Genomic DNA, 27250 nt, shown 5'->3' on the forward strand with positions numbered 1-27250 from the left:
CCGATCACGGCCGGTTGTGATATAGCCCGGCATCGAACCAGGGTTTGTAGCGACGCCTCTAAGCACTGAGATTCAGTGCTTTTAGACCTCTGCGCCACTCGGAATCCCTAAATACTAGAATAACGGCATCTGACGAGTGAAATTCAAATTATTGTACATTTTGGTCTTGTGTTTTCAGTATTTGTTTTACTCGGTCAGCTGTACCAGGACTAAGAAATGCATTTTAATATTGCAAATCCTAAATCCCCCATAATCTATTATTCAATCATTAGATATTTGTGGGGGCATTCTTGAAATGTCTGTCACAGATTTGGACAGTAACAGATGGTGACTCAAGAAACTGAGATGGTAAATTATTCATTAATATGAGCTATTTTATTGAGCTCAGTCTTGAAGATCACCAGACAATTATATTTGCCATTACAACTTAAATGTATCCTAGATATCAACCCCAGCACTTTAAACGGGATATAGTAGCCTATAGGCTTAACCAAGAAACCACATTGGTTACAAATGAAACTGTAATTTGGAACAAATAATCATTTTTGCACAATTATTGCATTTCTTAAAAAATAAATCCAGTGGCTGCCAAATTGAAACTGGTGCAGCAGCACTGCAACTGAGAACGGTGAGACTATGGACCACGAGAGGGCAAACTAGGGGTATCATCCATCATACTTGGCAGACAGACAGGCGGATGGGAGAAGAATAGACCAACGCAGCGCTCACAAGCGATAGCACCACAACTGGGTGGAAACGAGGCAGGGGATGGATGGTATGGTTGAATATCGAATGCCAGCCTACTATATATTTAGCCGTTTAGAACACTGAAATATCTGGAGGAAAAGTTCCGCCGAAAACAACCGCCGTTGACTAGCTTATCCTTTGGAGATAAAGAAGAAACCATTCACAAGGTGTGTAGGCTACATATAATTTGTCTGGCTATCCGATATTTTTAAACGCAAAACCGCAGATACTAGCTATTGGCTACTTCCAAAGTTACTTTGTTGCAGTACGTTGTGGCGAAACAACTGGCTACTTTCTTAGTTTCTTCGACCTCGAATTTCATAACGGAGGAGAGTGCATTTAAACCTATGCTGCTGTTATGGTGTAAATTTAACTATTTCTATAAACGTGCGGAATTCTATTTGATATTTGGACAACAACGAACTCGTGGCATAGGAGAGTGCTAATATTGTTTTGGTTGTCCATCCTTTGGTTTTCACGTGATAAGCATATTGGCTTCATTTCTGTGCTTCACGATGCTTTCTTAGCATAGATCATTGTTATGAAAATTATTCCTAACAGGTAGCCTATAAATACTGTGATTTTACATCTTCGTGGTTCGGGCATTTTTTATTTCACCTCTATTTAACCAGAAAGGCAAGTTGAGAACAAGTTCTCATTTACAATTGCAACCCGGCCAAGATAAAGCAAAGCAGTGCGACACATACAACAACACAGAGTTACACATGGAGTAAAACAAACATACAGTCAATAATACAGTAGAAAAACAAGTATATATACATTGTGAGCAAATGAGCCTTTCTTGTCTCGTTGGGATCTTTTGATGAAACTGAATATGGATTCAACTCCATTGTTGTATTTCAAGAGTCTTGGAACTCCTTTGGCGGAGGGACACCCTCGGGATTTCCCTTATAAGGCAACAAAACCCTAGGCAACCATGGTTTGGGTAATTAATTTAACAGGTTAGAATAATTACTTTAAGGTTAGGAAAATAGTTAGGTTAACTACTAGTTAACAGTCGTGGCGACATCTGTATCGAATAGAACCACACTGGGACAAAGGCATGTAGAATCTCACGGTATTTTAATGCTTGTGTGGCCAACAAAGCACAGATGATATAATAGTAATCCATCCTTCATCCCCGGACCGTATGACAGGTCACCCAGTATGTGTAATTAGTTATTCTTTATAATAATAATAATAATAAATATTGCTCTACATAGCAATCCATTTATTGTGTGTTTAGCTGTGGATGAAGAGTGCATCACAATAAGCAGATACTTTAGATCTTGTTGGTGCATAGCATACGGGTGAACTGAACATCAAGGTAAGCATGAAGAATTCCCTATTGTAGGCTGTATGAGAGAGGGCAATCAAAATAAATCACCAAATCAAATGTTATTAATCACATGCTTCATAAACAACAGGTGTGGACTAACAGTAAATGCTTACTTTTGGGCCTTTCCCAACAGTGCAGAGAGAAAGAAAATGGATAAATAATAGAAAAGTAAAACATGTAATGATGGATAACTTGGTTATATACAAGGGGTACTAGTACAGAGTCGATGTGCAGGGGTATGAGGTCATTGAGGTAGAGGTGTACAAATACTGTAACTAGGAATAAAGTGACAGATAGCAAACAGTAGCAGCAGTGTATGTGATGTGTCAATTCATATAGTCCAGGTAGCTCTTTGGTTAAATATTTAACTAACTATTTAGCAGTCATGGCTTGGGGGTAGAAGCTGTTCAGGGTCCTGTTGGTACCAGACTTGATACATCGGCATCGCTTGCCACGTGGTAGCAGAGCGAACAGTCTGTGACTTGGTTGGCTGAAGTCTTTGACCATTTTTAAGGCCTTCATCTCACACCACCTGGTATATAGGTCCTGGATGGCAGGGATACCAAGCGGTGATGCTGCCAGTCAAGATGCTCTCATAAATCATAGCCATCGCTCACAATTCTGTGGTATAGCCTAGTCTCTGTCACTCACACTCACTCTCAGATTTACTATAATTACCATATATCTATTATTGATGCGAGTCTGTTGTTCACTCTTCAGCAGTGGCTAAATCTGTGTGTTTATGAATCTGTAGATGAGAGGGACATCCTTCTTATAGATACAGGCATACAGTCATGCCTCGGAAAAGCACCTGCTTTCTCCTGCCTGTGTTTCAGGATGTCAGATTGCAGTGGAGGCAGTCTGACAGGCTGTGTGTGTGGGTGGGGGTCAGGCTGTCCTCACCTGTGTTCCTGTGAGGTTGGATAATCGTGTTAACACTGGATTTCCTATCCAGTCATATACTGTTTCTGATCCTGTGGACTTAGTTGTTTTTGAAATGGAATTGTTCCTGGAAGATCCTCATTTACTGACATGTCTGGAAATAGCTTGTGACATCATGCTAGGGAAAGGGGGATACCTAGTCAGTTGTACAACTGAATGCATTCAACTGAAATGTGCCTTCCACATTTAACACAAACCCCTCTGAATCAGAGAGGTGCAGAGGGCTGCCTTAATCAATATTTTGGCGCCTGGGGAACAGTGGGTTAACTGCCTTGCTCAGGGGCAGAACGACAGATTTTTACCTTGGGGATTTGATCCATCAACCGTTTGGTTACTGGTCCAACACTCCCACCCACCTGGCTACCTGCCAACCCTAGTATTGTCTGTTGAAAGAAACTTGTAATGAAGCAGAATTTAAAGGCAGGTGTTGGTGTGGTGAGTAGTAGTGTCTGTTTGTGTGTAATTGCCATTCAGACAGAGGGCTGTAAAGTACTGTCTTTTTGCAAGTTTCAGGGTTGTCTGAATGGGATGAAGGTAGAAATTAATGCCTTGGTCTGTGTTGAAAGAAGGTACCATCACGCTCAACCTTAAACAAAAATAACCTTTGGTGGTAGGCAAATATAACCAACAAATAATGCAGTCAAATGCTTAAAAACCTAACTGAAACCTTTCCCTATTCCCTCTCTTCCTGAAGTCTAGGGGAGCCCAGTGAGAGATGTCGATCCCTCCCAACCTTCTGATTCTGAACACCACCTAAAGTTCAGAGGTTGAAGGGTCAGCGGTCAGGGGTGGTCAACACCATCATGGCTGACAGTGAGGGGCTTGGCAGCGGTGGGGTTGATCTGCCCATCCTCGCACCGGGCCAGGTGTACGTGGAGGTGGAGTACGACTATGAGTACAAGGCCAAAGATAAGATGATCTCCATCAGGCAGGGGGAGTGCTATATGCTGGTCAGGAAGACCAATGAGGACTGGTGGCAGGTACGGAAGGAAGAGGGGATGAAAGCCTTCTATGTCCCAGCGCAGTACGTCAGGGAGGTGCGCCGGGCGCTCATGCCCCCACCAAAGACCCTCGTGTCGGACGGGATGGGTGGGACGATCCGGGTAAAGCCTACAGTTCTGGATATCTGTAGCACGTCCAACGAGAACCTCAACAACAGGCTACCTCAGGAGTCTAGTTTTGGGAGTCCGTCGCCCACCTCCACACCCTCGCCCTCTTGGGGGCACGTCACACCACCTTCTCTGCCCAAGGATGCCAACCAGAACCCGGAAAGCCCACGGCACAGCAAGCCCCCTGGCGTAGCCGATCTGGTGCTCCTACACAACAACAAGAACCATCACCACAGCAACAGCTCCAAGTTACCGCATATGCGGGCGGACTCTCCGCCTCCCAGGGCCCCCAACAACCACCATATAAACCACAACAAGAGCCATGACTCGGACCGGACTCTCTCCTCTCCTGGGGACTCCCCGGGGGAGGGGTCAGAGAAGCTCCAGAACGACTCAGAGTCTGGAGATGACCTGAGCAGCAGCTCTACTGAACACATGCAGGTAAGAGACAGTATGATGCTGCTGTTCTTAAATGGGAAGTGATTATTACAACTCTTTCTCTATCATCATCCTTTAAAAAAAATCAATTTACCTGGCTAGCAGGAAGACACTAGCGTGTGAGTGTCCTTCCCATCTCTCTCTCTCCCTCCTGTCAGAGTAGATGTTGAGTGATGGAACATCTGTCTTCCACAGTCTCCTGCAGAGCTGCCTTCATTCATCACCACCCCGTGGAGAATGTGGCTTTATTCCACCCCATTGCGTTGAATACTTTTTGCCAGATTTGACAAGAGCAGCAACAGTTGCTGCAGGTGCTTATTATAAATAAAAAAAAACACCATTACCCTTGGATCTAGGGAATCGGTTTCTGTTCTGTTCAGCAAGCGTTGGTACAGATTTGTTTTTTGGGAGGGTGGATGTTTCTCCTCTGTATGTGTTGAGGGTGTTCATAGCACCACTGGTAAAATGTAGGGTCTTCTAATTGAGTGTGATTTGTAGGACAGGGAGATATACTGGAGAGACATGTTGGTCCATCAGGCAGGTTTTGGATGTGGTTGCTGATAAGGTCAGTTTTGAGGGGCCAACTTCAACTGTGAAATAGAGCACGGATGACTTTGGAGCCTGAACCTTACTTTGAACTAACAGGTCACTGTCAGTGGCTCTTTGAGCCTTCAAGTTTAGAGCAGAGGACTACGTGAGTCAAGTGTCATCCTCAGCAACAGCATGTATGTTACTCAGTGGTGAAAAAAGTGAAAGATAGAAAATGACTCAAGTGAAAGTCACCCAGTAAAATAGTACTTCAGTATGTCTAAAAGTATTTGGTTTTAAATATACTTAAGTATCAAAAGTGAATGTAATTGCTAAAATATACTTAAGTATAAATCATTTCAAATTCCTTATATTAAGCAAACCAGATGGTACAATGTTATTTTTTCTTTCTTCCAGATAGCCAGAGGCACACCCCAGCAGACATAATTTACAAACCAAGCATGTACACTACATTACCAAATGTATGTGGACACCTGCTCATCAAACATCTCATTTACCTTTTTTTTTTTTTTTACCTTTATTTAACTAGGCAAGTCAGTTAAGAACAAATTCTTATTTTCAATGACGGCCTAGGAACAGTGGGTTAACTGCCTGTTCAGGGGCAGGACGACAGATTTGTACCTTGTCAGCTCGGGGATTTGAACTTGCAACCTTCCAGTTACTAGTCCAACGCTCTAACCACTAGGCTACCCTGTCGCCCCTCATTCCAAAATCATGTGCATTAATATGGAGTTGGTCCCCCTTTTGCTGTTATAACAGCCTCCACTCTTCTGGGAAGGCTTTCCACTACATGTTGGAACATTACAACAGGGACTTGCTTCCATTCAGCCACCAGAGCATTTAGTGTGGTTGGTTCACTGATGTTGGGCTCGCAGTTGACATTCTAATTCATCCCAAAAGTGTTTTGATGGGGTTGAGGTCAGGGCTCTGTGAAGGCCAGTCAAGTTCTTCCACACCTATCTCGACAAACCAAACTCAGTTTCGTCCGTCGGACTGCCAGATGGTGAAGCGTGAATCATCACTCCAGAGAATGTGTTTCCACTTCGCTCCTGTGAAGGAGGTGGTGTTCTGTACTATCGCACAGCTAGTAGTATATACACAGAGAGCTAGTATTAATAATATGCATGTCAATCTCTCTCAGCTGATGGTTGGGATTGCACGTGGTGATCTTAGGCTTGTGCGTGGCTGCTCAGCTATGGAAACTTATTTCAAGAAGCTCCCAACAAACAGTTATTGTGCAGACATTGCTTCCAGAGGCAGTGAGTGTTGCAACCCGAGGACAGACAACTTTTATGCGCTATGCGCAACACTCGGCGGTCCCGTTTTGTGAGCTTGTGTGGCCTACCACTTTGCAGCTGAGTTGTTGTTGCTCCTAGACGTTACCACTTCACGATAACAGCACTTACAGTTGACCAGAGCAGAAATTTGATAACCCGTTGTTGGAAAGGTGGCATCCTATGACGATGCCACGTTGAAAGTCACTGATCTCTTCAGTAAGGCCATTCTACTGCCAATGTTTGTTTATGGAGATTGCATGGCTGTGTGTTTGATTTTTATACACTTGTCAGTGGCTGAAATAGCTGAATCCACTAATTTGACGTGGTGTACACATACTTTTGTGTATTTATAGTGTATGTTTAGTGAGTCGGCCAGATCAGAGGCAGTAGGGATGACCATGAATATTCTCTTTATGTGTGGGAATTTTCCTGTCCTGCTAAGCATTCAAAATGTAACCAGTACTTTTGGGTGTCAGGGAAAATGTATGGAGTAAAAAGTACATTATTTTCTTTAGGAATGTAGTGAAGTGAAAGTTGTCAAAAATATAAAAGTAAAGTACACATACCCAAAATAACTACTTAAGTAGTACTTTTTAAAGTATTTTTACTTATGTATTTTACACCACGCTGTAAAGACCTCACAGCACTGAAACCCTAATTTCCTTCCCCTCTTGAGATGAATCATCTAGCACTTCTCCTCCCACCCTTATGACTCATCATCATCAGGAGTGGCCTATCCTCCCGTCTGAGGTGAAAATGAATGACCCTGTGAATAAAATGTCAAGACGAGTCGCTCCTGTGATGGAGGTGGTGTTCTACGCTCTACAGAAAGGAATGGCGATGCTCTGCCTTCTTAACAACACTATCAACAAGGCAGGTCCTACAGACCCTAGTTTTATCGCACCTTGATTACTGTTCAGTCGTGTGGTCAGGTACCACAATAAAGGACTTAGGAAAATTGCAATTGGCTCAGAACAGGGCAGCACGGCTCGCCCTTGGATGTACACAGAGAGCTAGTATTAATAATATGCATGTCAATCTCTCCTGGTTGAAAGTGGAGGAGAGATTGACTTCATCACTACTTGTATTTTTGAGAGGTATTGACACGTCGAATGCACCGAGCTATCTGTCTAAACTACTGGCACACAGCTACGATGTTAACGCCAATACCGATTATTGGAGGACCAAAAAAAGCCGATACGGATTAATCTGCCGGTTTTTTTTTCTTTCTATTTTTTGTGTATTTTTTTAAATACATTTTTTATTTATTTGTAATAATGACAATTACAACAATACTGAATTAACACTTATTTTAACTTAATATAATACATCAATAAAATCAATTTAGCCTCAAATAAATAATGAAACATGTTCAATTTGGTTTAAATAATGCAAAAACAAAGTGTTGGAGAAGAAAGTAAAAGTGCAATATGTGCCATGTAAGAAAGAACATGAGAACATGTGAAAGCTGGTGGTTCCTTTTAACATGAGTCTTCAATATTCCCAGGTAAGAAGTTTTAGGTTGTAGTTATTATAGGACTATTTCTCTCTATACGATTTGTATTTCATATACCTTTTGACTATTGGATGTTCTTATAGGCACTTTAGTATTGCCAGTGTAACAGTATAGCTTCCATCCGTCTCCTCGCCGCTACCTGGGCTCGAACCAAGAACACATCGACAACAGCCACCCTCGAAGCAGCGTTACCCATGCAGAGCAAGGGGAACAACTACTCCAAGTCTCAGAGTGAGTGACGTTTGAAACGCTATTAGCGCACACCCCGCTAACTAGCTAGCCATTTCACATCGGTTACACCAGCCTAATATTGGGAGTTGATAGGCTTGAAGTCATAAACAGCGCAATGATTGAAGCATTGCGAAGAGCTGCTGGCAAAATGCACGAAAGTGCTGTTTGAATGAATGCTTACGAGCCTGCTGCTGCCTACCACCGCTCAGTCAGATTGCTCTCATATCAATATCAAATCAAATATCAAATCATAGACTTAATTATAACATAATAACACACAGAAATATGAGCCTTAGGTCATTAATATGGTAGAATCTGGAAACTATAATTTTGAAAATAAAACGTTTAATCTTTCAGTGAAATACGGAACCATTCCGTATTTTATCTAACGGGTGCCATCCATAAGTCTAAATATTGCTGTTACATTGCACAACCTACAATGTTTAGTCATAATTATGTAAAATTATGGCAAATTAGGTGGCCCAAACTGTTGCATATACACTGACTCTGCGTGCAACGAACAAAATATATACTTCTGTGTATTGATTTTAAGAAAGGCATTGATGTTTATGGTTAGGTACACGTTAGAGCAACGACAGTCCTTTTTCGCGAATGCGCACCGCATCGATTATATGCAACGCAGGACATGCTAGATAAACTAGTAATATCATCACATTTATTTATATAGTCCTTCGTACATCAGCTGATATCTCAAAGTGCTGTACAGAAACCCAGCCTAAAACCCCAAACAGCAAGCAATGCATGTGTAGAAGCACGATGGCTAGGAAAAACTCCCCAGAAATTCCAAAAGGGGGGGTGGCCAGTCCTTCTGGCTGTGCCGGGTGGAGATTATAACAGAACATGGCCAAGATGTTCATAAATGACCAGGTCAGGATTCCAGGTGAACAGGTTAGGATTCCAGCACGGCCAGGTGGACTGGGGACAGCAAGGTAGTCCTAAGGCATGGCCCTAGGGCTCAGGTCCTCCGAGAAAGAGAGAGCAAACTTTTTTTGTTTTAATTTTACCCCTTTTTCTCCCCAATTTCATGGTATCCAATTGTTTAGTAGCTACTATCTTGTCTCATCGCTACAACTCCCGTACGGGCTCGGGAGAGACGAAGGTTGAAAGTCATGCGTCCTCCGATACACAACCCAACCAAGCAGCACTGCTTCTTAACACAGCGCCATCCAACCCGGAAGCCAGCCGCACCAACGTGTCGGAGGAAACACCGTGCACCTGGCAACCTTGGAGTCGCTGGTGAGACAAGGATTTCCCTACCGGCCAAACCCTCCCTAACCCGGACAACGCTAGGCCAATTGTGCGTCGCCCCACAGACCTCCCGGTCGCGGCCGGTTACGACAGAGCCTGGGCGCGAACCCAGAGTCTCTGGTGGCACAGCTGGCGCTGCAGTACAGCGCCCTTAACCACTGCGCCACCCGGGAGGCAGCGAGAGTATACTTAAATTCACACAGGACACTGGATAAGACAGGAGAAGTACTCTAGATATAACAAACTGACCCTAGCCCCCGACACATAAACTACTGCAGCATAAATACTGGAGGCTGAGACAGGAGGGGTCAGGAGACACTGTGGCCCCATCAACCATGTGTAGTTATAACTAGTGATTATGATTGATTGATTTTTATAAGATAAGTTTAATGCTAGCTAGCAACTTACCTTGGCTTCTTACTGCATTCGCGTAACAGGCATGCTCCTCGTGAGGCAGGTGGTTAGAGCGTTGGACTAATTAACCGTAATGTTGCGAGATTGAATCCCTGAGCTGACAAGGTAAAAATCGGTAATTCTGCCCCTGAACAAGGCAGTTAACCCACCGTTCCTAGGCCGTCATTGAAAATAAGAATGTCTTCTTAACTGACTTGCCTAGTTAAATAAAGGCCCCCAAAAATTCCGATTTACGATTGTTATGAAAACTTGAAATCGACCCTAATTAATCGTCCATTCCGATTAATCGGTCGACCTCTAGTCTCTTCACAGTCCCCAAGTCAAGAACAGTCTATGGGAGGTACATAGTACTACAGAGCCATGACTACATGGAACTCTATTCCATATCAAGTAACTGATGCAAGCAGTACAATTAAGATTTTAAAAAATATATAAAAAGACACCTTATGGGACAGCGGGGACTGTGAAGCAACACAAACATTAGCACACACATACGCACTATACATACACATGGATTTAGTACTGTAGATATGTGGTATTGGTGGAGTAGGGCCTGAGGGCATACAGTGTGTTGTGAATGTATTGTAATGTTTTTAAAATTGTATAACCTGCCTTAATTTATCTTAATTAGCTGCTACTTTAGCATCAGCTAATGAGGATCCATAATAAATACAACTGGATATTGTTTTTTTCCTCAATTCAGGATTGTGAAGGCTCTTTGTGGAGCAGGAGGCAGCTGAGGGACTGGGCTTGAATAGAAACTAGGTCATATCAGCTGAGGATCAGTCTGCTCTGCTCTGTCGCCCCACTGGCCGCGGGACTTGTGTTTGTGTGAGGACGAGTGTGAGAATGGTGTGTGTGAGAGAGAGTCATGTGTTTGGGCTGGAAAAGAGGGAGAATGGAACTTATGGTGGAACATGGTCGGTGATGTTGGACCATGGCGGGGTGGACCGTGGTTAAAATTAGAATGGTATGATTATGCATCCTGTTGAACAAAAACATGCTAAATTATCTTCTGTGTGTCACTCACCAGAATTAACTTTATGCTTGTCAAATTGGTGACCATAATCGTACACATTCGCCCATGTCATTTTCATGTGCATCAAAGGGTTTTAGTTGAATGTTTCTGACAGACTGTTGCGCCAACGGAGCGTATGAATAGCCCACCGAAGGTTGGCTCTTCCAGTGAACTGCAGAGATTGTTCACTGTCTGGTCAGGTGAAACCTGCTCTTTTTCACTTTGTGGTCTTTAGTCTTTCCTATCTGGCCAGTTGCTATGCATGTGATTGGCCCTGCAGTGCAGCCAACCAACCAACACTTCGATTTCCTGTGTCATTGCAGGGTTACAGAAAAAGATCTGTGTATATGTGCTAAACAAAGCACTTTCAGTATGAGCCGAGACAGTAAGTTATTAGAAGGCTCTTTTTCTCTGTTCTCCGCTTCTCCTTTTTCTACCAATCCCATCTAACCTCCCCTTGCCTGTATCCTTCTCGGTCCATAAGAGAGTGTGTGTGTGTGTGTGTGTGTGTGTGTGTGTGTGTGTGTGGGGGGGGGATTTGTCAGTGACAAGCCTGTAGTCTGGTGCCAGCTGGTCTCCCTAGCCTAGCTACATTGATTTGAGCTGTACAGTGAATGATGGTAAACCTCTGTGTTACCATATTCTCCCTGACTGTATAATTCCTTTCTCTGTAGGGCTCTGTCTGGCTATTAGCTATAGGATGGAGTGGCCTACATTGACACAATGTGGGCCACCCTCATGTTCTTGCTCGCACGCCCTACTACGAGATATGAAGGAGATTCTGAAGCGGAGTGGCTTAAGACATTTACATTTTTCAATTCACATTATGGCCTTAACTTTCATTGTGGCTGGCAACACAACATTCTTGTTCCGCAGCTCAATTTGACCGCAAATATCACAGCAGTCACAGTAAGCACAGTAAGCAGTAAGCACAAACTATTCTAACCAACCTTTTTTATGTGAGTAAAGTACATGTTGAATTAAACATGTCATGACAGGCCTGATAGAAACACATTTTTTATCAGTAAATTTTCCAAATGTAGTCAACACAAAATACACTAGACAAGGTGAGAGATTTTTGTGTGGGTAAAATGAATTATGCGAATAATGTCGTTGCAAATATTGATATAATGACCATCATATCGAAGTAAACTAGGAATCACGCGATGAAACGTTGTGTGGTCTTCCCACTACAACTCGTCGGGAAAGCATGCAGTTTGTTGACATATAAATGTTGATGAATTTCACAGGGTGGGTGAAAGCGCAAGGTGATGAGCTTTCCAATAAATATCTAGGGTCTTATTCTGGTGACATGATAATTGAAAAATATAAATAGTTTTGCTCTTTTGTTCATAAAATCTCATGATGTGGACTATGCGTGCGCTCTTAGAGTGCCTTTGCCAATACCAGAGTGGGAACAATCGCTATATAATGGACAAAAAACTGAGAAAACGACTCGGTAGAGTTGAAAATGCCAAGGAAACCCATTCATCTTGTATGTTTTATGAGGTACATGGTAATTTAACTGCAAAATGTATTTGTATGTGCAATATGTTATCATGCACAGCCTTATCTGAAACAAGTACATTTGATGGAAACACATCACATTGAGAAAATGTGCATATTGTTTTTGTCGCTTTTTGAATATTCCTATGAAAATCTGTTGCCAGTTGGATGGCAACCTAGCTACTAACAAACTGTTTTATTTTAAAACATATTATACTATAGAACAGGGCCTGGACGATACCATTATCGCAATATTTCTTTCCCTTGGGGAAAAAATGAAAACACAATGCAGCTGAAACACTTCGGTCCTTTAAAAAAAACCTGATTTATGTAAAATATTGTGTGCTATAGCTTGGAAAATAAATACATGTAACTATATATGACAACATAATGATGTTTGTTTCCAACATTAGGGCTGTTTTCCTAAAGAAATTTAATCCGTCTCCTGTTTTGTTTCCTTGCTACGATACTAACGAGCATCGTGATGTAGTCCCGGTCCTACTATTGAATAATGCAACCAAACCATATTACACTCTTGAATAATGCAACGATTTACAAGCATGTGCAGACAATTAATGGGTTTATTTTCTCTTCTGTAGGCTACACTGTTTAGCTTCAAGACAAAAGCACAGAGTTGCTAACATGTCTTCATTAAGTAATGTTAGCCTATCAAAAATGAGCTGCATCATTACAACAAAACCGGCTTCATTTTTATCCATGTCATGCAAATCATTACATGTGGTAAAAGAAAATTGCGACGGAACTTGGGTCTAAGTGAATTCACTGCGGAGTTGCGACATGCTGTTGTTTTTTTATTTTTATGGGAGCCCATACCCGCCGCAAAAAAAATGCCTCATGATTTGTTAAGGTGCACAATTAGTCTGTGATTGTCAGATCAACTGTAGCCTACTGAAAAATAACCACAGCTGCTGGTAGACTCGAAAAGCCTATGCGCTCTGTTTACATCTGGGCCAGGGGAAGTGTATAGTCTAAAATAAACCCATCTGTTTGTGTTCTGAGAAAATGTGATACAATTTTGTTTCTATTCAATCTTCAGGTGGCTAGGCTATATAGATTTTTTTTAATCCAAAATGATTGACTGGAATTAATCAATCAACACTAGTGATGACATACTCATAAGGTATCTTTTTAATTACAGATGCAAAGGCCTACATGATGCAACCTTGTCTACAGCAATCTCAACCCTGTTAGTTTTTGTCCAATCGCAGTTGTCTCTTTGTCTGTGTAAAGGGTTTTAATATTTTCATCCTCCCTAAATTCAGGAGTTTTTCTGATTTTTATAAAAATTATGGCTGATATAATAGATATTTTAATTTTACAGCTGATTTATTTCTGTCATACTAGGGTCCAGAGTTGGTTAGTTTTGAAGCTTTCAGCAATTTTGCTAATTTTGCCATAGGGAAGAGATTTGTTTTACAGCTAATTTCCTGCAATTCTACACATTTTAAAATGACTTGTGCCATGTTTTTTTACATGTTTATTTTCCAATAAAAAATAAATTGACATTCCGTGTACTTTTGAATGGATGGCCAATTTAGAGGACAAAACTTCCCCCACTTACACAAAATAAAACAATATCCTATTAGGTGGTACATGTACAGTATAAGAAGACAGCATATACTGTAGTCATTACAAGCAGTGTATTTATCTTTTATTTTTTTGAATTGTACCCCTTTTTCTCCCCCAATTTTGTGGTATCCAATTGTTGTAGTAGCTACTATCTTGTCTCATCGCTACAACTCCAGTTCGGGAGAGACGAAGGTTGAAAGTCATGCATCCTCCGATACACAACCCAACCAGCCGTACTGCTTCTTAACACAGCGCGCATCCAACCCGGAAGCCAGCCGAACCAATGTGATCGGCAACCTTGGTTAGCGCGTACTGCGCCCGGCCCGCCACAGGAGTCGCTGGTGCGCGATGAGACAAGGACATCCCTACCGACCAAGCCCTCCCTAACCCGGACGACACTAGGCCAATTGTGCGTCGCCACACGGACCTCCCGGTCGCGGCCGGTTACGACAGAGCCTGGGCGTGAACCCAGGGACTCTGATGGCACAGCTGGCGCTGCAGTACAGCGCCCTTAACCACTGCGCCACCCGGGAGGCCCACAAGCAGTGTAGTTAAGTCAAAAATAAATATTGAGTGGAGTACAGCACAGCGTAGCAGCAGATCATCAACCCAGTTATTAAGCGGGACTAGATCATTTATCCAGTATTGGCTGCCATATTTTGTAAAACATTGGACTTCTATTGGAGGTATTGTATCGACTCTTTTCCATATGTATTACATTCCCTAAATCCCATAACCACATTTCAAAGGTAGGAACACTCCAATTTTCAAAATTGCAAAATGAGTACAAAGAGAGACAGCCTTCCCGAGAATGAGAGGCCAGTAAGCATGTAATTTAGGACATGTCCAAAATAAGTGGGTCAACGTCCCCTCATCCTGCTTGCACCTCTCTCTCACTGGTGAGGTGTCCGTGAATATTTTATTCAGTTTTACTTTTGAGTAATGTAACCTGTGTATCACCTTAAACTGTACAAGATTGTGTCTGGCATTCACTGAACTGCGGTTTATATTCCTGAGAGCTTCTACCCAGTCCTCATCTAAGATTTCTGAAGCAAGTTCTTGTTCCCAACCCCTTTTTAATAGTGTCTGTGGATACCTCTATGTGGGCCTGTAGCACATCATACAGTCTAGAGACTTTTGAATGGGGTTTGACAAGGATCAGGCTATCTAATGTAGGACTATTTGGCTTAATGCCACACTAGGATTTGTGTCCATAAGAAGACATTTCTGATTTGCAGGTATCTGAAAAAACGTGTTGTTGGCATGTTAAACTTACCCTGTAATTGTTGAAATGAAGATAACTGACCAATGTATAAATTACCAATTGTTGTGAGCCCCTTCTCCCGGATAGGGGGCAGTATTTGGAAGTTTGGATGACTGAGATGCCCAAAGTAAACTACCTGTTACTAAGGCCCAGAAGCTAGGATATGCATATAATTGGTAGATTTGGATAGAAAACACTCTAACGTTTCCGAAACTGTTAAAATAATGTCTGTAAGTATAACAGAACTGATATGGCAGGTGAAAATCTGAGGAAAATCCATCCAGGAAGTGGGATATTTTTGATGTGTGTGGTTTTCAATTGAATGCCAGTACAGTTTCTATTGGGTTAGGACCCAGATTGCAATTCCTATGGCTTACACTACACTAGATGTCAATAGTCTTTAGACTGTTTCAAGCTTGTATTCTGAAAAATGAGGAAGAATGAGACTATTTCCTAAGTTAACTGTAGTAAAAACTCAACTCATCGTGTTTGGAGGACAAAGAATGCTGAATTGCATCCAAAGAACACCATACCTACTGTGAAGCATGGGGGTGGAAACATCATGCTTTGGGGCTGTTTTTCTGCAAAGGGACCAGGACGACTGATCCGTGTAAAGGAAAGAATGAATGGGGCCATGTATCGTGAGATTTTGAGTGAAAACCTCCTTCCATCAGCAAGGGCATTGAAGATGAAACGTGGCTGGGTCTTTCAGCATGACAATGATCCGAAACACACCACCCGGGCAATGAAGGAGTGGCTTCATAAGAAGCATTTCAAGGTCCTGGAGTGGCCTAGCCAGTCTCCAGATCTCAACTCCATAGAAAATCTTTGGAGGGAGTTGAAAGTCCGTGTTGCCCAGCAACAGCCCCAGAACATCACTGCTCTAGAGGAGATCTGCATGGAGGAATGGGCCAAAATACCAGCAACCGTGTGTGAAAACCTTGTGAAGACTTACAGAAAACGTTTGACCTCTGTCATTGCCAACAAAGGGTATATAACAAAGTATTGAGAAACTTTTGTTATTGACCAAATATTTATTTTCCACCATAATTTGCAAATAAATTCATAAAAAATCCTACAATGTGATTTTCTGGATTTTTTCTTTCTAATTTTGTCTGTCATAGTTGAAGTGTACCTATGATGAAAATTACAGACCTCTCATCTTTTTAAGTGGGAGAACTTGAACAATTGGTGGCTGACTAAATACTTTTTTGCCCCACTGTATATCGACATAACCTGAAAGGCCACTCAGCAAGGAAGAAGCCACTGCTCCAAAACCGCCATAAAAAAGACATACTACGGTTTGCAACTGCACATGGGGACCAAGATTGTACATTTTGGAGAATTCACCTCTGGTCTGATGAAACAAAAATAGAACTGTTTGGCCATAATGATGATGTTATGTTTGGAGGAAAAAGGGGGAGGCTTGCAAGCCGATGAACACCATCCCAACCGTGAAGCACGGGGGTGGCAGCATCATGCTGTGGGGGGTGCTTTGCTGCAGGAGGGACTCGTGCACTTCATAAAGTATATATCATCATGTGGAATGAAAGTGATGTGGATATATTGAAGCAACATCTCAAGACATCAGTCAGAAAGTTAAAGCTTGGTCGCAAATGGGTCTTCCAAATGGTTAATGACACCAAGCATACTTCCAAAGTTGTGGCAAAATGGCCTATGGACAACAAAGTCAAGGCATTGGAGTGGCCATCACAAAGCCCTATGGAATATGTTTGGGCAAAACTGAAAAAGCGGATGCGAGCAAGGATCCCTACAAACCTGACTCAGTTACACCAGCTCTGTCAGGAGGAATGGGCCAAAATTCACCCAACTTATTGTAGGAGGCTTGTTGAAGGCTATCCGACACGTTTGACCCAAGTTAAACAATTTAAAGGCAATACTACCAAATACTAATTGAGTGTATGTACACTTCTGACCCCCTGGGAATGTGATGATAGAAATGAAAGCTTAATTATTATTCTAACATTTCACATTCTTAAAATAAAGTGGTGATCCTAACTGACCTAAAACAGGGACTTTTTTTACTAGGATTAAATGTCAGGAATTTTGAAATGTGAATGTAAATGTATTTGGCAAAGGTGTATGTAGACTTCTGACTTCAACTGTATGTATGAGATCTATATATATATTATTTTTGGGTGGTGGGAATAGGCTTTCATATAGTACATCTCAACTCCCCAGTGAATAATATCCACATCACTTTCATTCCACATGATGATATATACTTTATGAAGTGCACGAGTCCCTCCTGCAGCAAAGCACCCCCCACAGCATGATGCTGCCACCCCCGTGCTTCACGGTTGGGATGGTGTTCATCGGCTTGCAAGCCTCCCCCTTTTCCCTCCAAACATAACATCATCATTATGGCCAAACAGTTCTATTTTTGTTTCATCAGACCAGAGGTGAATTCTCCAAAATGTACAATCTTGGTCCCCATGTGCAGTTGCAAACCGTAGTATGTCTTTTTTATGGCGGTTTTGGAGCAGTGGCTTCTTCCTTGCTGAGTGGCCTTTCAGGTTATGTCGATATACAGTGGGGCAAAAAAGTATTTAGTCAGCCACCAATTGTTCAAGTTCTCCCACTTAAAAAGATGAGAGGTCTGTAATTTTCATCATAGGTACACTTCAACTATGACAGACAAAATGAGAAAGAAAAAATACAGAAAATCACATTGTAGGATTTTTTATGAATTTATTTGCAAATTATGGTGGAAAATAAGTATTTGGTCAATAACAAAAGTTTACTACAGTTAACTTAGGAAATAGTCTCATTCTTCCTCATTTTTCAGAATACAAGCTTGAAACAGTCTAAAGACTATTGACATCTAGTGTAGTGTAAGCCATAGGAATTGCAATCTGGGTCCTAACCCAATAGAAACTGTACTGGCATTCAATTGAAAACCACACACATCAAAAATATCCCACTTCCTGGATGGATTTCAGTCATACTTTGCTTTTACCAATTTACTTTTACTAATGATTTGCATGATATAAATAAAAATTAAGCATGGTTTGTTGTAAGGTATGCCTACTGTACTTTTAAATTCTAATTAGAGGGGTAATCGTATATTTTTGATAGGCTAACGTTACTTGATGACGACGTTGTTAGCTTTAGCTAGCACTAACTATGTGCTTTTCTCTTGAAGCTAAAATGTAATGAGTGTATAGATGGAAAAAAGTCACAAACTTAAATGGGATGCAACAGTCATAATATAATGGGCTTAACAGCCAATGTGCATTATTTAACATTTACTATTAAAATTGTACTCACTTGTTGGAATTGTTTACAAGTTGCTAGCTATCCCATAAAGCCTTCAATATTTTCATTTTCTGTGGTTTGGTAACTTCCTATTGATGGACTCTGGCTGGACTAAAGTCCAGTCAAAGTATGAGGGGTTAGTCTTGCAACGGATCTTTCAACCGCAAGGGGGCATTGCATTTCCACTCCATTGTGGACGTCCCTATTGAAATACATGACATTCGGTTTAACATAACGGGGTACTTGTGGGTAATGTGAACAGGGCATGAGAGGTGTGAGCTGTACAATGGCTAAACGTGACCACTATCTTAGTCTGACTTTTATGATTGGACTATTCTGCTAGATGCTCTAATGTAGGGGTTCTCAAGCTTTTTGTGGCCGGGGACCCCTTTTATGACAGCAAATTCATCGCTGACCTTATGATCAGAACACAGCTCGAGTTAGATTTTTTTTAAATACCATACGTGGAGTTTTACTATGACTTCGGCAGTGCATGGCCGGACCAATCAATTCTTTAGCCCTGGGAAAGAACAGACCCACCTCTTGGCATCGGAGAAAAATAAATAAATTTTTATGCTAATTTCCTGCAATTCTACACATTTTGTCATGGGGCAGTGAGAACTTTACAGTTTTAACGCTTAAATACAGTGCATTTATGTTCATTATTGAGATTAAAAATATCCCTGTGAGCCTCCCAGACCATGCATAGCCCGGTGCGTTACATCGCAGCGCCTCGTATCGGTCGGGCTAGAGTGGGCATCGAGCCAGGTGCCATGAAGCCGGCTCAGTGCATCTGGTCTCCAATGCGTCTCCTCGGGCCGGGGTACATGGCACCAGCCCTACGCATGGTATCCCCGGTTCGCCAGCACAGCCCATTGCGGTCTATTCCACCTCGCCGCACTGGCCTGGCTACGGGGAGTATCCAGCCAGGTAGGGTTGTGCAGGCTCTGTGCTCGAGACCTCCAGTGCGCCTCCACGGTTCGGTCTATCCGGTGCCTCCTCCACGCACCAGGCCTCCGGTGGCAGCCCCCCCGCACCAGGCTGTCTCTCAATCTCCTTCCTGCAGGTGCTCCGGCCTGTCCCGAGCTGCCAGAGTCTCCCGTCTGTCCCGAGCTGCCGGAGTCTCCCGTCTGTCCCGAGCTGCCGGAGTCTCCCGTCTGTCCCGAGCTGCCGGAGTCTCCCGTCTGTCCCGAGCTGCCGGAGTCTCCCGTCTGTCCCGAGCTGCCGGAGTCTGCCGTCTGTCCATTCGGGACCCGTTGCTAGGGTCCCCAGTCCGAGGTCGGCGGCGATGGTCGCCGCTCGAAAGGCACCACGGAGGCGGGTTAAGAGGCGGAGAAAGACTATGGTGGCGTGGGGTCCACGTCCCGCGCCAGAGCCACCATCGTGAGACCCTCCCCTATAGGTTCAGGTTTTGCGGCCGGAGTCCGCACCTTTGGGAGGGGGGGTACTTGTCACGTTCTGACCTTAGTTTTTTGTTAGGTCTTTATTTTAGTTGGTCAGGGCGTGAGTTGGGGTGGGCATTCTGTTGTTTTCTATGTTTTGTTCTGTTGTTATATTTCTATGTGTTTGGCCTAGTATGGTTCTCAATCAGAGGCAGGTGTCAGTTGTTGTCTCTGATTGGGAGCCATATTTAGGTAGCCTGTTTTCGATTGTGTTTTGTGGGTGGTTGGATCCTGTGTTAGTGTTATCACCATACGGGACTGTTTCGGTTGTTTGTTTGTACTTTTGTTATTTTGTTCAGTGTTCTGTTGATTTTATTAAATATATCATTATGGACACTTACCACGCTGCACATTGGTCTGATCCTTGCTACTCCTCCTCTGATGAAGAGGAATTCCGTTACAGCAAGTCATTACTCTAATCTTTAGAATTGCATTGTATTAATTACATTCATTTTTGTTTCTAAATGAAGTCATTTTGAGAATAAATAAATAATTCTACATCTCAAAATAGGACGCTGCCCCTAGACGTTCTTCGTTCCAAACAAGATATCGAACTGGCTGGTATGGGCTAGTCAAGACAAATGTTAGTTGTCTTTTTGTAGCTTTCTTTTAGCAGACTCAACAGTAACCAGCATATTGCTAGTATTTTCACTATTGAAGGATCCTATCCATAAAATATATAAGCTCAGTGAGCGAATAGACTATTTTTGCTCTGGACAGTTTTACAGTTTGTGTGTGCTGTGTGAAGGCATCAACTCATGTACTGCTTGAGAAATTGTGGCTCGTAGGAGCGTGGTGGTGCTTGAATGAATGGCCAATCATATGCTTAAATACAAATAGCATATGAATTTTCTGCATGTAGTCTTCTATGGTTTTCAATACTAGACTATGACCGGGAATCTAAATGTTGAACTGGATGGCAAGCATTTACTGAAGTTACTGGGCTGGTTGGGCCAGTGACTGGAGAGATCTACTGGCCTGACAACTGATTTCCTGGCCCCGGACCAGCAGGCCATCGCATCGGACCCTGATTACGCTGTAAATACACCCTCTAAACTTATTCCATGGAACCCTTGGCCAAAATTTTGTTTAATATGTTATTAGAAATATTTATAAAACTGAAATGTAAAAAAATGGTGTGTGTATATATAAAGTGGGAGGCCGCACAAGCTCACAGAATGGGACTGCTGCGTGCTGTAGCGCACAAATTGTCTGTCCTCACTTGCAACACTCACTACCGAGTTCCAAACTTCCCCTGGAAGCAACCTCAGCACTATAACTGTTTGTTGGGAGCTTCATGATATGGATTTCCATGGCCGAGCAGCCGCACAAAAGCTTAAGATTACCATGCACAATGCCAAGCGTCGTCTGCAGTAGCGTAAAGCTCGCCGCCATTGGACTCTGGAGCAGTGGAAACACGTTCTCTGGAGTAGGAGAACACTACCTGCCGAATGCATAGTGCCAACTTTAAAGTTTGGTAGAGGAGGGATAATGGTCTGGGGCTGTTTTTCATGGTTAGGGCTAGTCCCCTTAGTTCCAGTGAAGGGAAATCTTAACGCTACAGCATACAATGACATTCTAGATGATTCTGTGCTTCCAACTTTGTGGCACCAGTTTGGGGAAGGCCCTTTCCTGTTTCAGCATGACAATGACCCTGTGCACAAAGCGATGTCCATACAGAAATGTTTTGTTGAGATCGGTGTGGAAGAACTTGACTGATCTGCACAGAGCCCCGACCTCAACCCCAATCAAACACCTTTAGGATCAATTGGAACACCGAGCCAGGCCTAATCGCCCAACATCAGTGCCAGATCTCACTAATGCTCTTGTGGCTGAATGGAAGGACGTCCCAAGTCCTCTCAGCAATGTTTCAACAGCTAGTTTAAAGCCTTCACAGAAGAGTGGAGGCTATTATAGCAGCAGAGGGGTGAAACATTAATGCCCATGATTTTGGAATGAGATGTTCGTCGATACTTTTGGTCATGTAGTGTATATACACTGATGAAAAATATAAATGCAACATGCAAAGTGTTGGTCCCATGCTTCATGAGCTGAAATAAAAGATCCCAGAAATGTTCTATGTGCCCAAAAAGTGTATTTCTCTCATTGTGTGTGTAACAGATGTTAATCATACTCTCCTTGCGTTGTGTTAAGGTCAAATAAATCACCCCAGCCAGTGGTCCCAGTTGAGCGTTATTTATTATCTGTGATTAAATAGGAAACATCACGCTAGTTGTGCAGGGCTTAATGATGTTGATGGTAAAATCCCTTGCATCACATTTTCATACTGGGCATAAATAATATACAAAATATGTGTAAATACCTGTGATTAAATAGGAAACAGCACGTTAGTTGTGCAGGGCTTAATGATGTTGATGGTAAAATCCCTTGCATCACATTTTCATACTGGGCATAAATAATATACAAAATATGTGTAAATACCTGTGATTAAATAGGAAACTTAGTTGTGCAGGGCTTAATGATGTTGATGGCTGTCGACGGTGAAATCTGTATGCATGAAAACGATGTGTTAGCAGTGAGCTTATGTGACCATTTCATCGGTGCATGCTAGCTAAAACACTTATATACAGCAATCATATACCAAGCACATTCCAGAAAGCCCCTCATTCCCTAACAGGTATCATATACCCACACATGTATAAATCAGGTATGTTTAGCAAACTTGTACACATTGTAAAATATAAAACAGAATACAGTATTCAGAACGTGACCTACCCCTTGCATGATATTTTCATACTGGGGAGACCTGACGTTCGCAATCTCTCCTTATCTGCAAGCGGGGCCAATAACACACCTTATTGTCATCGAAATTGAACCGACCAATTAGAGTGCTTGAACATTTAAATACAAATTTCTTTAGAGGAAAGTGGAAAGATAACCAACCCTGTTACATGTGCACAAATGTGTTTACATCCCTGTTAGTAAGCATTTATCCTTTGCCAAGATAAACCATCCACATGTCAGGTGTGGCTGATTAAACAGCATGATCATTACACAAGTGCACCTTGTGCTGGGGACAATTAAAAACCACTCTAAAATGTGCAGTTTTGTCACTCAACACAATGCCACAGATGTCTCAAGTTGTGATGTCCATCAGAGCTGTTGTCAGAGAATGTAATGTTAATTTCTCTACCAAACGTTGTTTTAGAGAATTTGGCAGTACGTCCAACTGGCCTCTGCAGACCACTTATGGTGTAGTAATGGAGGTGGGGATATGGTATGGACAGGCATAAACTACGGGCAACAAACACAATTGCATGTTCTCTATGGCAATTTGAATACACAGAGATAACTTGAAGAGCTCCTGAGGCCCATTGTCGTGCCATTCATCTGCCACCATCACCTCATGTTTCAGTATGGCCCCATCTTGCAAGGAACTACACAATTCCTGAAAGCTGAAAATGTGCCTGTTCTTCCATAGCCTGCATACTCACCAGACACGTCATCCATTGAGCATGTTTGGGATGCGCTGCATTGATGTGTACGACAGCGTGTTCCAATATCCAGCAACTTCGCACAGCCATTGAAGAGGGGAGGGACAACATTCCACAGGCCACAATCAACAGACTGATTTCCTTATATGAACTGTAACTCAGTAAAATTGTTGAAATTGCTACATGTTGCATTATATCTTTGTTCTGGCCGCAGACCCCTGCAGTACCTCCGGACCCTGCCAGGTGCACCACCATGTGTATCTAATATTGGGATAGTAAAGGGACCATATTTAGAAGCATGTATATCACCCCTGAAAATACCCCCATATTGCATGTCTTTATGACAGCACCTCCCAATAGAAAGAGGCAACACCACTTCTATCGTATAGCCTCGGCTTCACTCAGGACCGCAAATAGTGTACATGACATAACTGGTATGAAACTGTATACAGGAGTAAATCCGTGGAAAAGGAACAGCTGGTCTGAGCTGACCCAAGGTCAGATCTATGAATTCCCATGTCTACCGTTATGTATGCTGTGTTAATCTGGTAGCTGCGCTCTCATCTGATATTGAGCCCCAAATGGCACCCTATTCCCTATGAGGCTCAGGTCAAAAGTAGTACACTAGTATACGGAATAGGGTGCCATCTGGGACGCCGCCCTAGTCTTTTATCCCACTGGGAGGGTAAAGAACTATACCATAGCCTCTTACTGCATATGCCTAGGCCTCTGTGGATGCGTCCCAAATGGCAGCCTATTCCAATGTACAAAATGGCACCCGATTTGCGTTCCAAATGGCACCCTATTCCCTATGCAGTGCACTACTTTTGACCAGAGCACTAGACCCTGGTCAAAAGTTCACTATATAGAGAATAGGGTGCCATTTGAGATGCAACCAAAGTTCACTCTTCATAGCACTTACATCCCATAGGGCTCCGGTCAAAAGTAGTGTACTTAATAGGGAATAGGGTGCCATTTGGGATGCTACCCTAGTGAACCCAGGCAGAGACAGAAGGCCGGTTGTTTTTTCCTGTTTTGGTGAATCTGATTAGTGGGTCTGTGAACTAGCTGTGAACCAATTACTTATTTACTGGCCATCTATGAATGACTGGAAAGAGAAACATTACAGCGACGTCATGTGAGGGTAAGGAAGACCGCTAGCTAGCGCTGTGCTGTCTGAGTCTTTCTCTTATCTCACTTTTGTGCGCAATGCCCTTTTGAGTTAGTTGGGCCTACACGTTTACCTCAGTTAGGCATTTGTTTACAAGTTTGTGCAAGAAGAGAGCTGGAGCAAAGGTTGGGAATCTGTAACAGGGGCTGACAGACACAGACGCAGCTCACGTTTGGGCTGGCTTTGCGTAACACTAAACAGACTGTTCGTGTTTCATATTCACAGTTGATCGTTTTCTACAGTCAGAAGAAGCAAAAAATATAGTAATTATTGTTGTGATGATCTGGCTGAAAGCAGGCTGCGTTGTCATGGTGTTTTATAGTGGAAGGCTCTTATACTTTGCTCTTTAGTCTGTTAGCTGAATTGTGCTGAGAGTCTTAACTACTTCCCAGACGAAGTAGGCCGTTGCTTGTTTTCCAGTGCATACTTGTCATTCCTGCCACAGTACACACACAAACGTACACATACAGTACAGGCCTGGTGGTGGGTCCAGTGCATGGGTAATTCAATGAAGCCCTGCTCATCCCTCTGAAGTGAAGCAGCAGAGCTCACTAATCCAATATTTAACCTGAGCAAATAGTACATCAAAGTCTAGAGCTCTCTCTCTTGGCTTCTCTTTCTCTCTCTCTCCCTCTCTCTCTCTCTCTCTCTCTGCTTCTCTCTTCTTCTCTTCATCTCTACCAACCCCTCTTTTTCTCTCTCTGGTGATGATGAGTGATATTGATAGAATGTTGTCAGAGTTACTCTATGCGAAGGACATGTTAATATTTTCAGAGTGGAGAACCATTTAACATCAAGTTGTAAAATAGTGAACTACTCCTTTAAGTATTTGATGGATCTTGGCCCAGGATAAATTTGAAAGGTAATTCAGATGCACAGTATGTCACACACTCCGCCACTTATTTCTCTACCCTGAACATGGTGTCTCTATTTCAGGCAGAATAGTGTTAATCACTCCTGTTCCTATGCAGTTGGTCAGTCCTGTTCTGTACCTATGCAGTGAGAGTGAGCTGGTAAACAGTTAAGAAGACCCTGTCTGCCACGTAGGAACCGTCAGTAATGCCATTAGAGTCCAACAGAAGGTTAATGGTATGATTCACCCATCACTCTCTCCCTCTCTCATTTTCTCTCTCTCTCTCGTGCTCACTTGCTCGCTCTCGTGCTGGCGCTGGGCTGACTAGTGTTGTTCAGACTCTCTGGGACATCATGTACCCAGAGGACAAGGCAAGCAGCATCAGAACGAGGGAATGAGTGAAAGAGTCATCCCTGCTTTTGTCTCTAATCGCTTTTCCTCTTCCCTCTTTCCCTCCTGCCTTCCTTCCCTTCCTCTACCTCCCACACACCTGATTAAACTAGCTGAGACTATTGTGTGTAAACTAGCTAGCGGTCAAAGTCAACCACTGCCTTGCCTTGGTATCGCCGCTGAAACCTTGCTTGCTGCTTCTGTTGTTGTGGCGTTAGGAAAGCATCCCGAAGTGAGACTAGAGTTTCACTTATCTGTGAAGATTTGACAGCCACCGGTCCATTTTTAGTGTGTGTTTACTCTTTAGGGATGGTGTGAGAAACCGACCCGCTCTTTGGCGGTGGTCTGGAGCGGAGGGTAGTTGGTGTGTAACTGTGTATGAGTGGATGCTTCAGGCTCCCGTCTCTCAGGACCCAGTTGCATAACCTAGACTGTCTGGAACCATTTGAACAGCTGTTAGTAGTTTTTCTCTTGGAGACCCACTGTACTGGATCATTGGACATGCTACTGGTAGACTCGAGATGCTGCCTGGAGGAGGCTTAACGTTAAAGGTATATTGGTCCCAACAAATAGGCTACAAGTGGGTCGGGAATTAAAAAACAGACAGCAAAAATACACATTTCTGTTGCAATAGACAATCAAGTTGTTTATAAGTAAAAGCAATGTATTATTCTTTTTACGGGAGTGCACCAGTACCAGCATATTATATTGATGTCAGGATTTAGGAGAGTCATTCAGAGATTGGGTTCCTGTCCTGGCCGGCCGGGAATAAAATGTCTTGTCAGCTATTGTGTGGCAAGTGAGAGGTGCTGTGGTATTGCTGGCCATGTTTTCTGATTTCTCACATTACAGCCACATTTTATTCAGTGAGAATAAGCTCGCTCTCTGTCTCGCTCTGTCTGTCTGCGCATTTCTATCTAAAAGGACCAAGAAATGTAAGGCCATTGTTCAACCATTTTCCATCCTAAAAATTAGGAATAACTGGTCAAACAGATGGAACATCTACCAGAAAATGTATTAAAAAAGTTATTAGAAATGCATCAAAACATGTTAAGGTGAAGACCGTTGCCAACTAATATCAACACTGGAGAAATGATTTGCCTTCCATAAGTTTAAGAAACATTGCCTTGTGCCTTGTAATTCCCTTACCAAAAACGCACATATCTTTAAGATATTTCACGTAGTGTTTTTATTGATATCAAGTTTGTTTATGAATTATTAAGTGATTAAAACTCGTAATTCTGTTACCAAATCAGTAACGTAATTCCTGCAATTGAATTGGCTACAATGAGATATCATAGCAGTCATAAAACCCACAGTTGGGTCACCTGCTACTGTCCTCCCTTCCACTGGCATACTGTTATGTTCAGCTCATAGCTGTTTTTCCCCCCTCTTTCTGTAAAAACAGTCTGGACAATCTCTTTCTGTATTTCAAATCTGAACCTATCACA

At 42.7% G+C, this 27250-nt stretch overlaps 1 protein-coding gene across 3 annotated transcripts in view; it reads left to right on the plus strand.

Annotated features, from left to right (window-relative positions):
- The first annotated feature begins 764 nt into the window (after positions 1 to 764).
- Positions 765 to 27250, plus strand: part of LOC115130442 (rho GTPase-activating protein 12-like) — a 95935-nt gene continuing 69449 nt past the window's right edge. Inside the window, exons 1-2 of one of the 3 annotated variants that reach the window (XM_029661595.2) lie at positions 765 to 914; positions 3723 to 4578. In XM_029661595.2, coding sequence (XP_029517455.1) covers positions 3832 to 4578 — 747 coding nt within the window. In that variant the 5' untranslated portion in view covers positions 765 to 914; positions 3723 to 3831. The remainder of the gene's footprint in view (positions 915 to 3722; positions 4579 to 27250) is intronic. The other 2 variants (XM_029661592.2, XM_029661596.2) reach the window with 2 other exon arrangements.

This window comes from Oncorhynchus nerka, linkage group LG6 (assembly GCF_034236695.1).
Source record: "Oncorhynchus nerka isolate Pitt River linkage group LG6, Oner_Uvic_2.0, whole genome shotgun sequence".
NCBI classification, from domain to species: Eukaryota; Metazoa; Chordata; class Actinopteri; order Salmoniformes; family Salmonidae; genus Oncorhynchus; species Oncorhynchus nerka.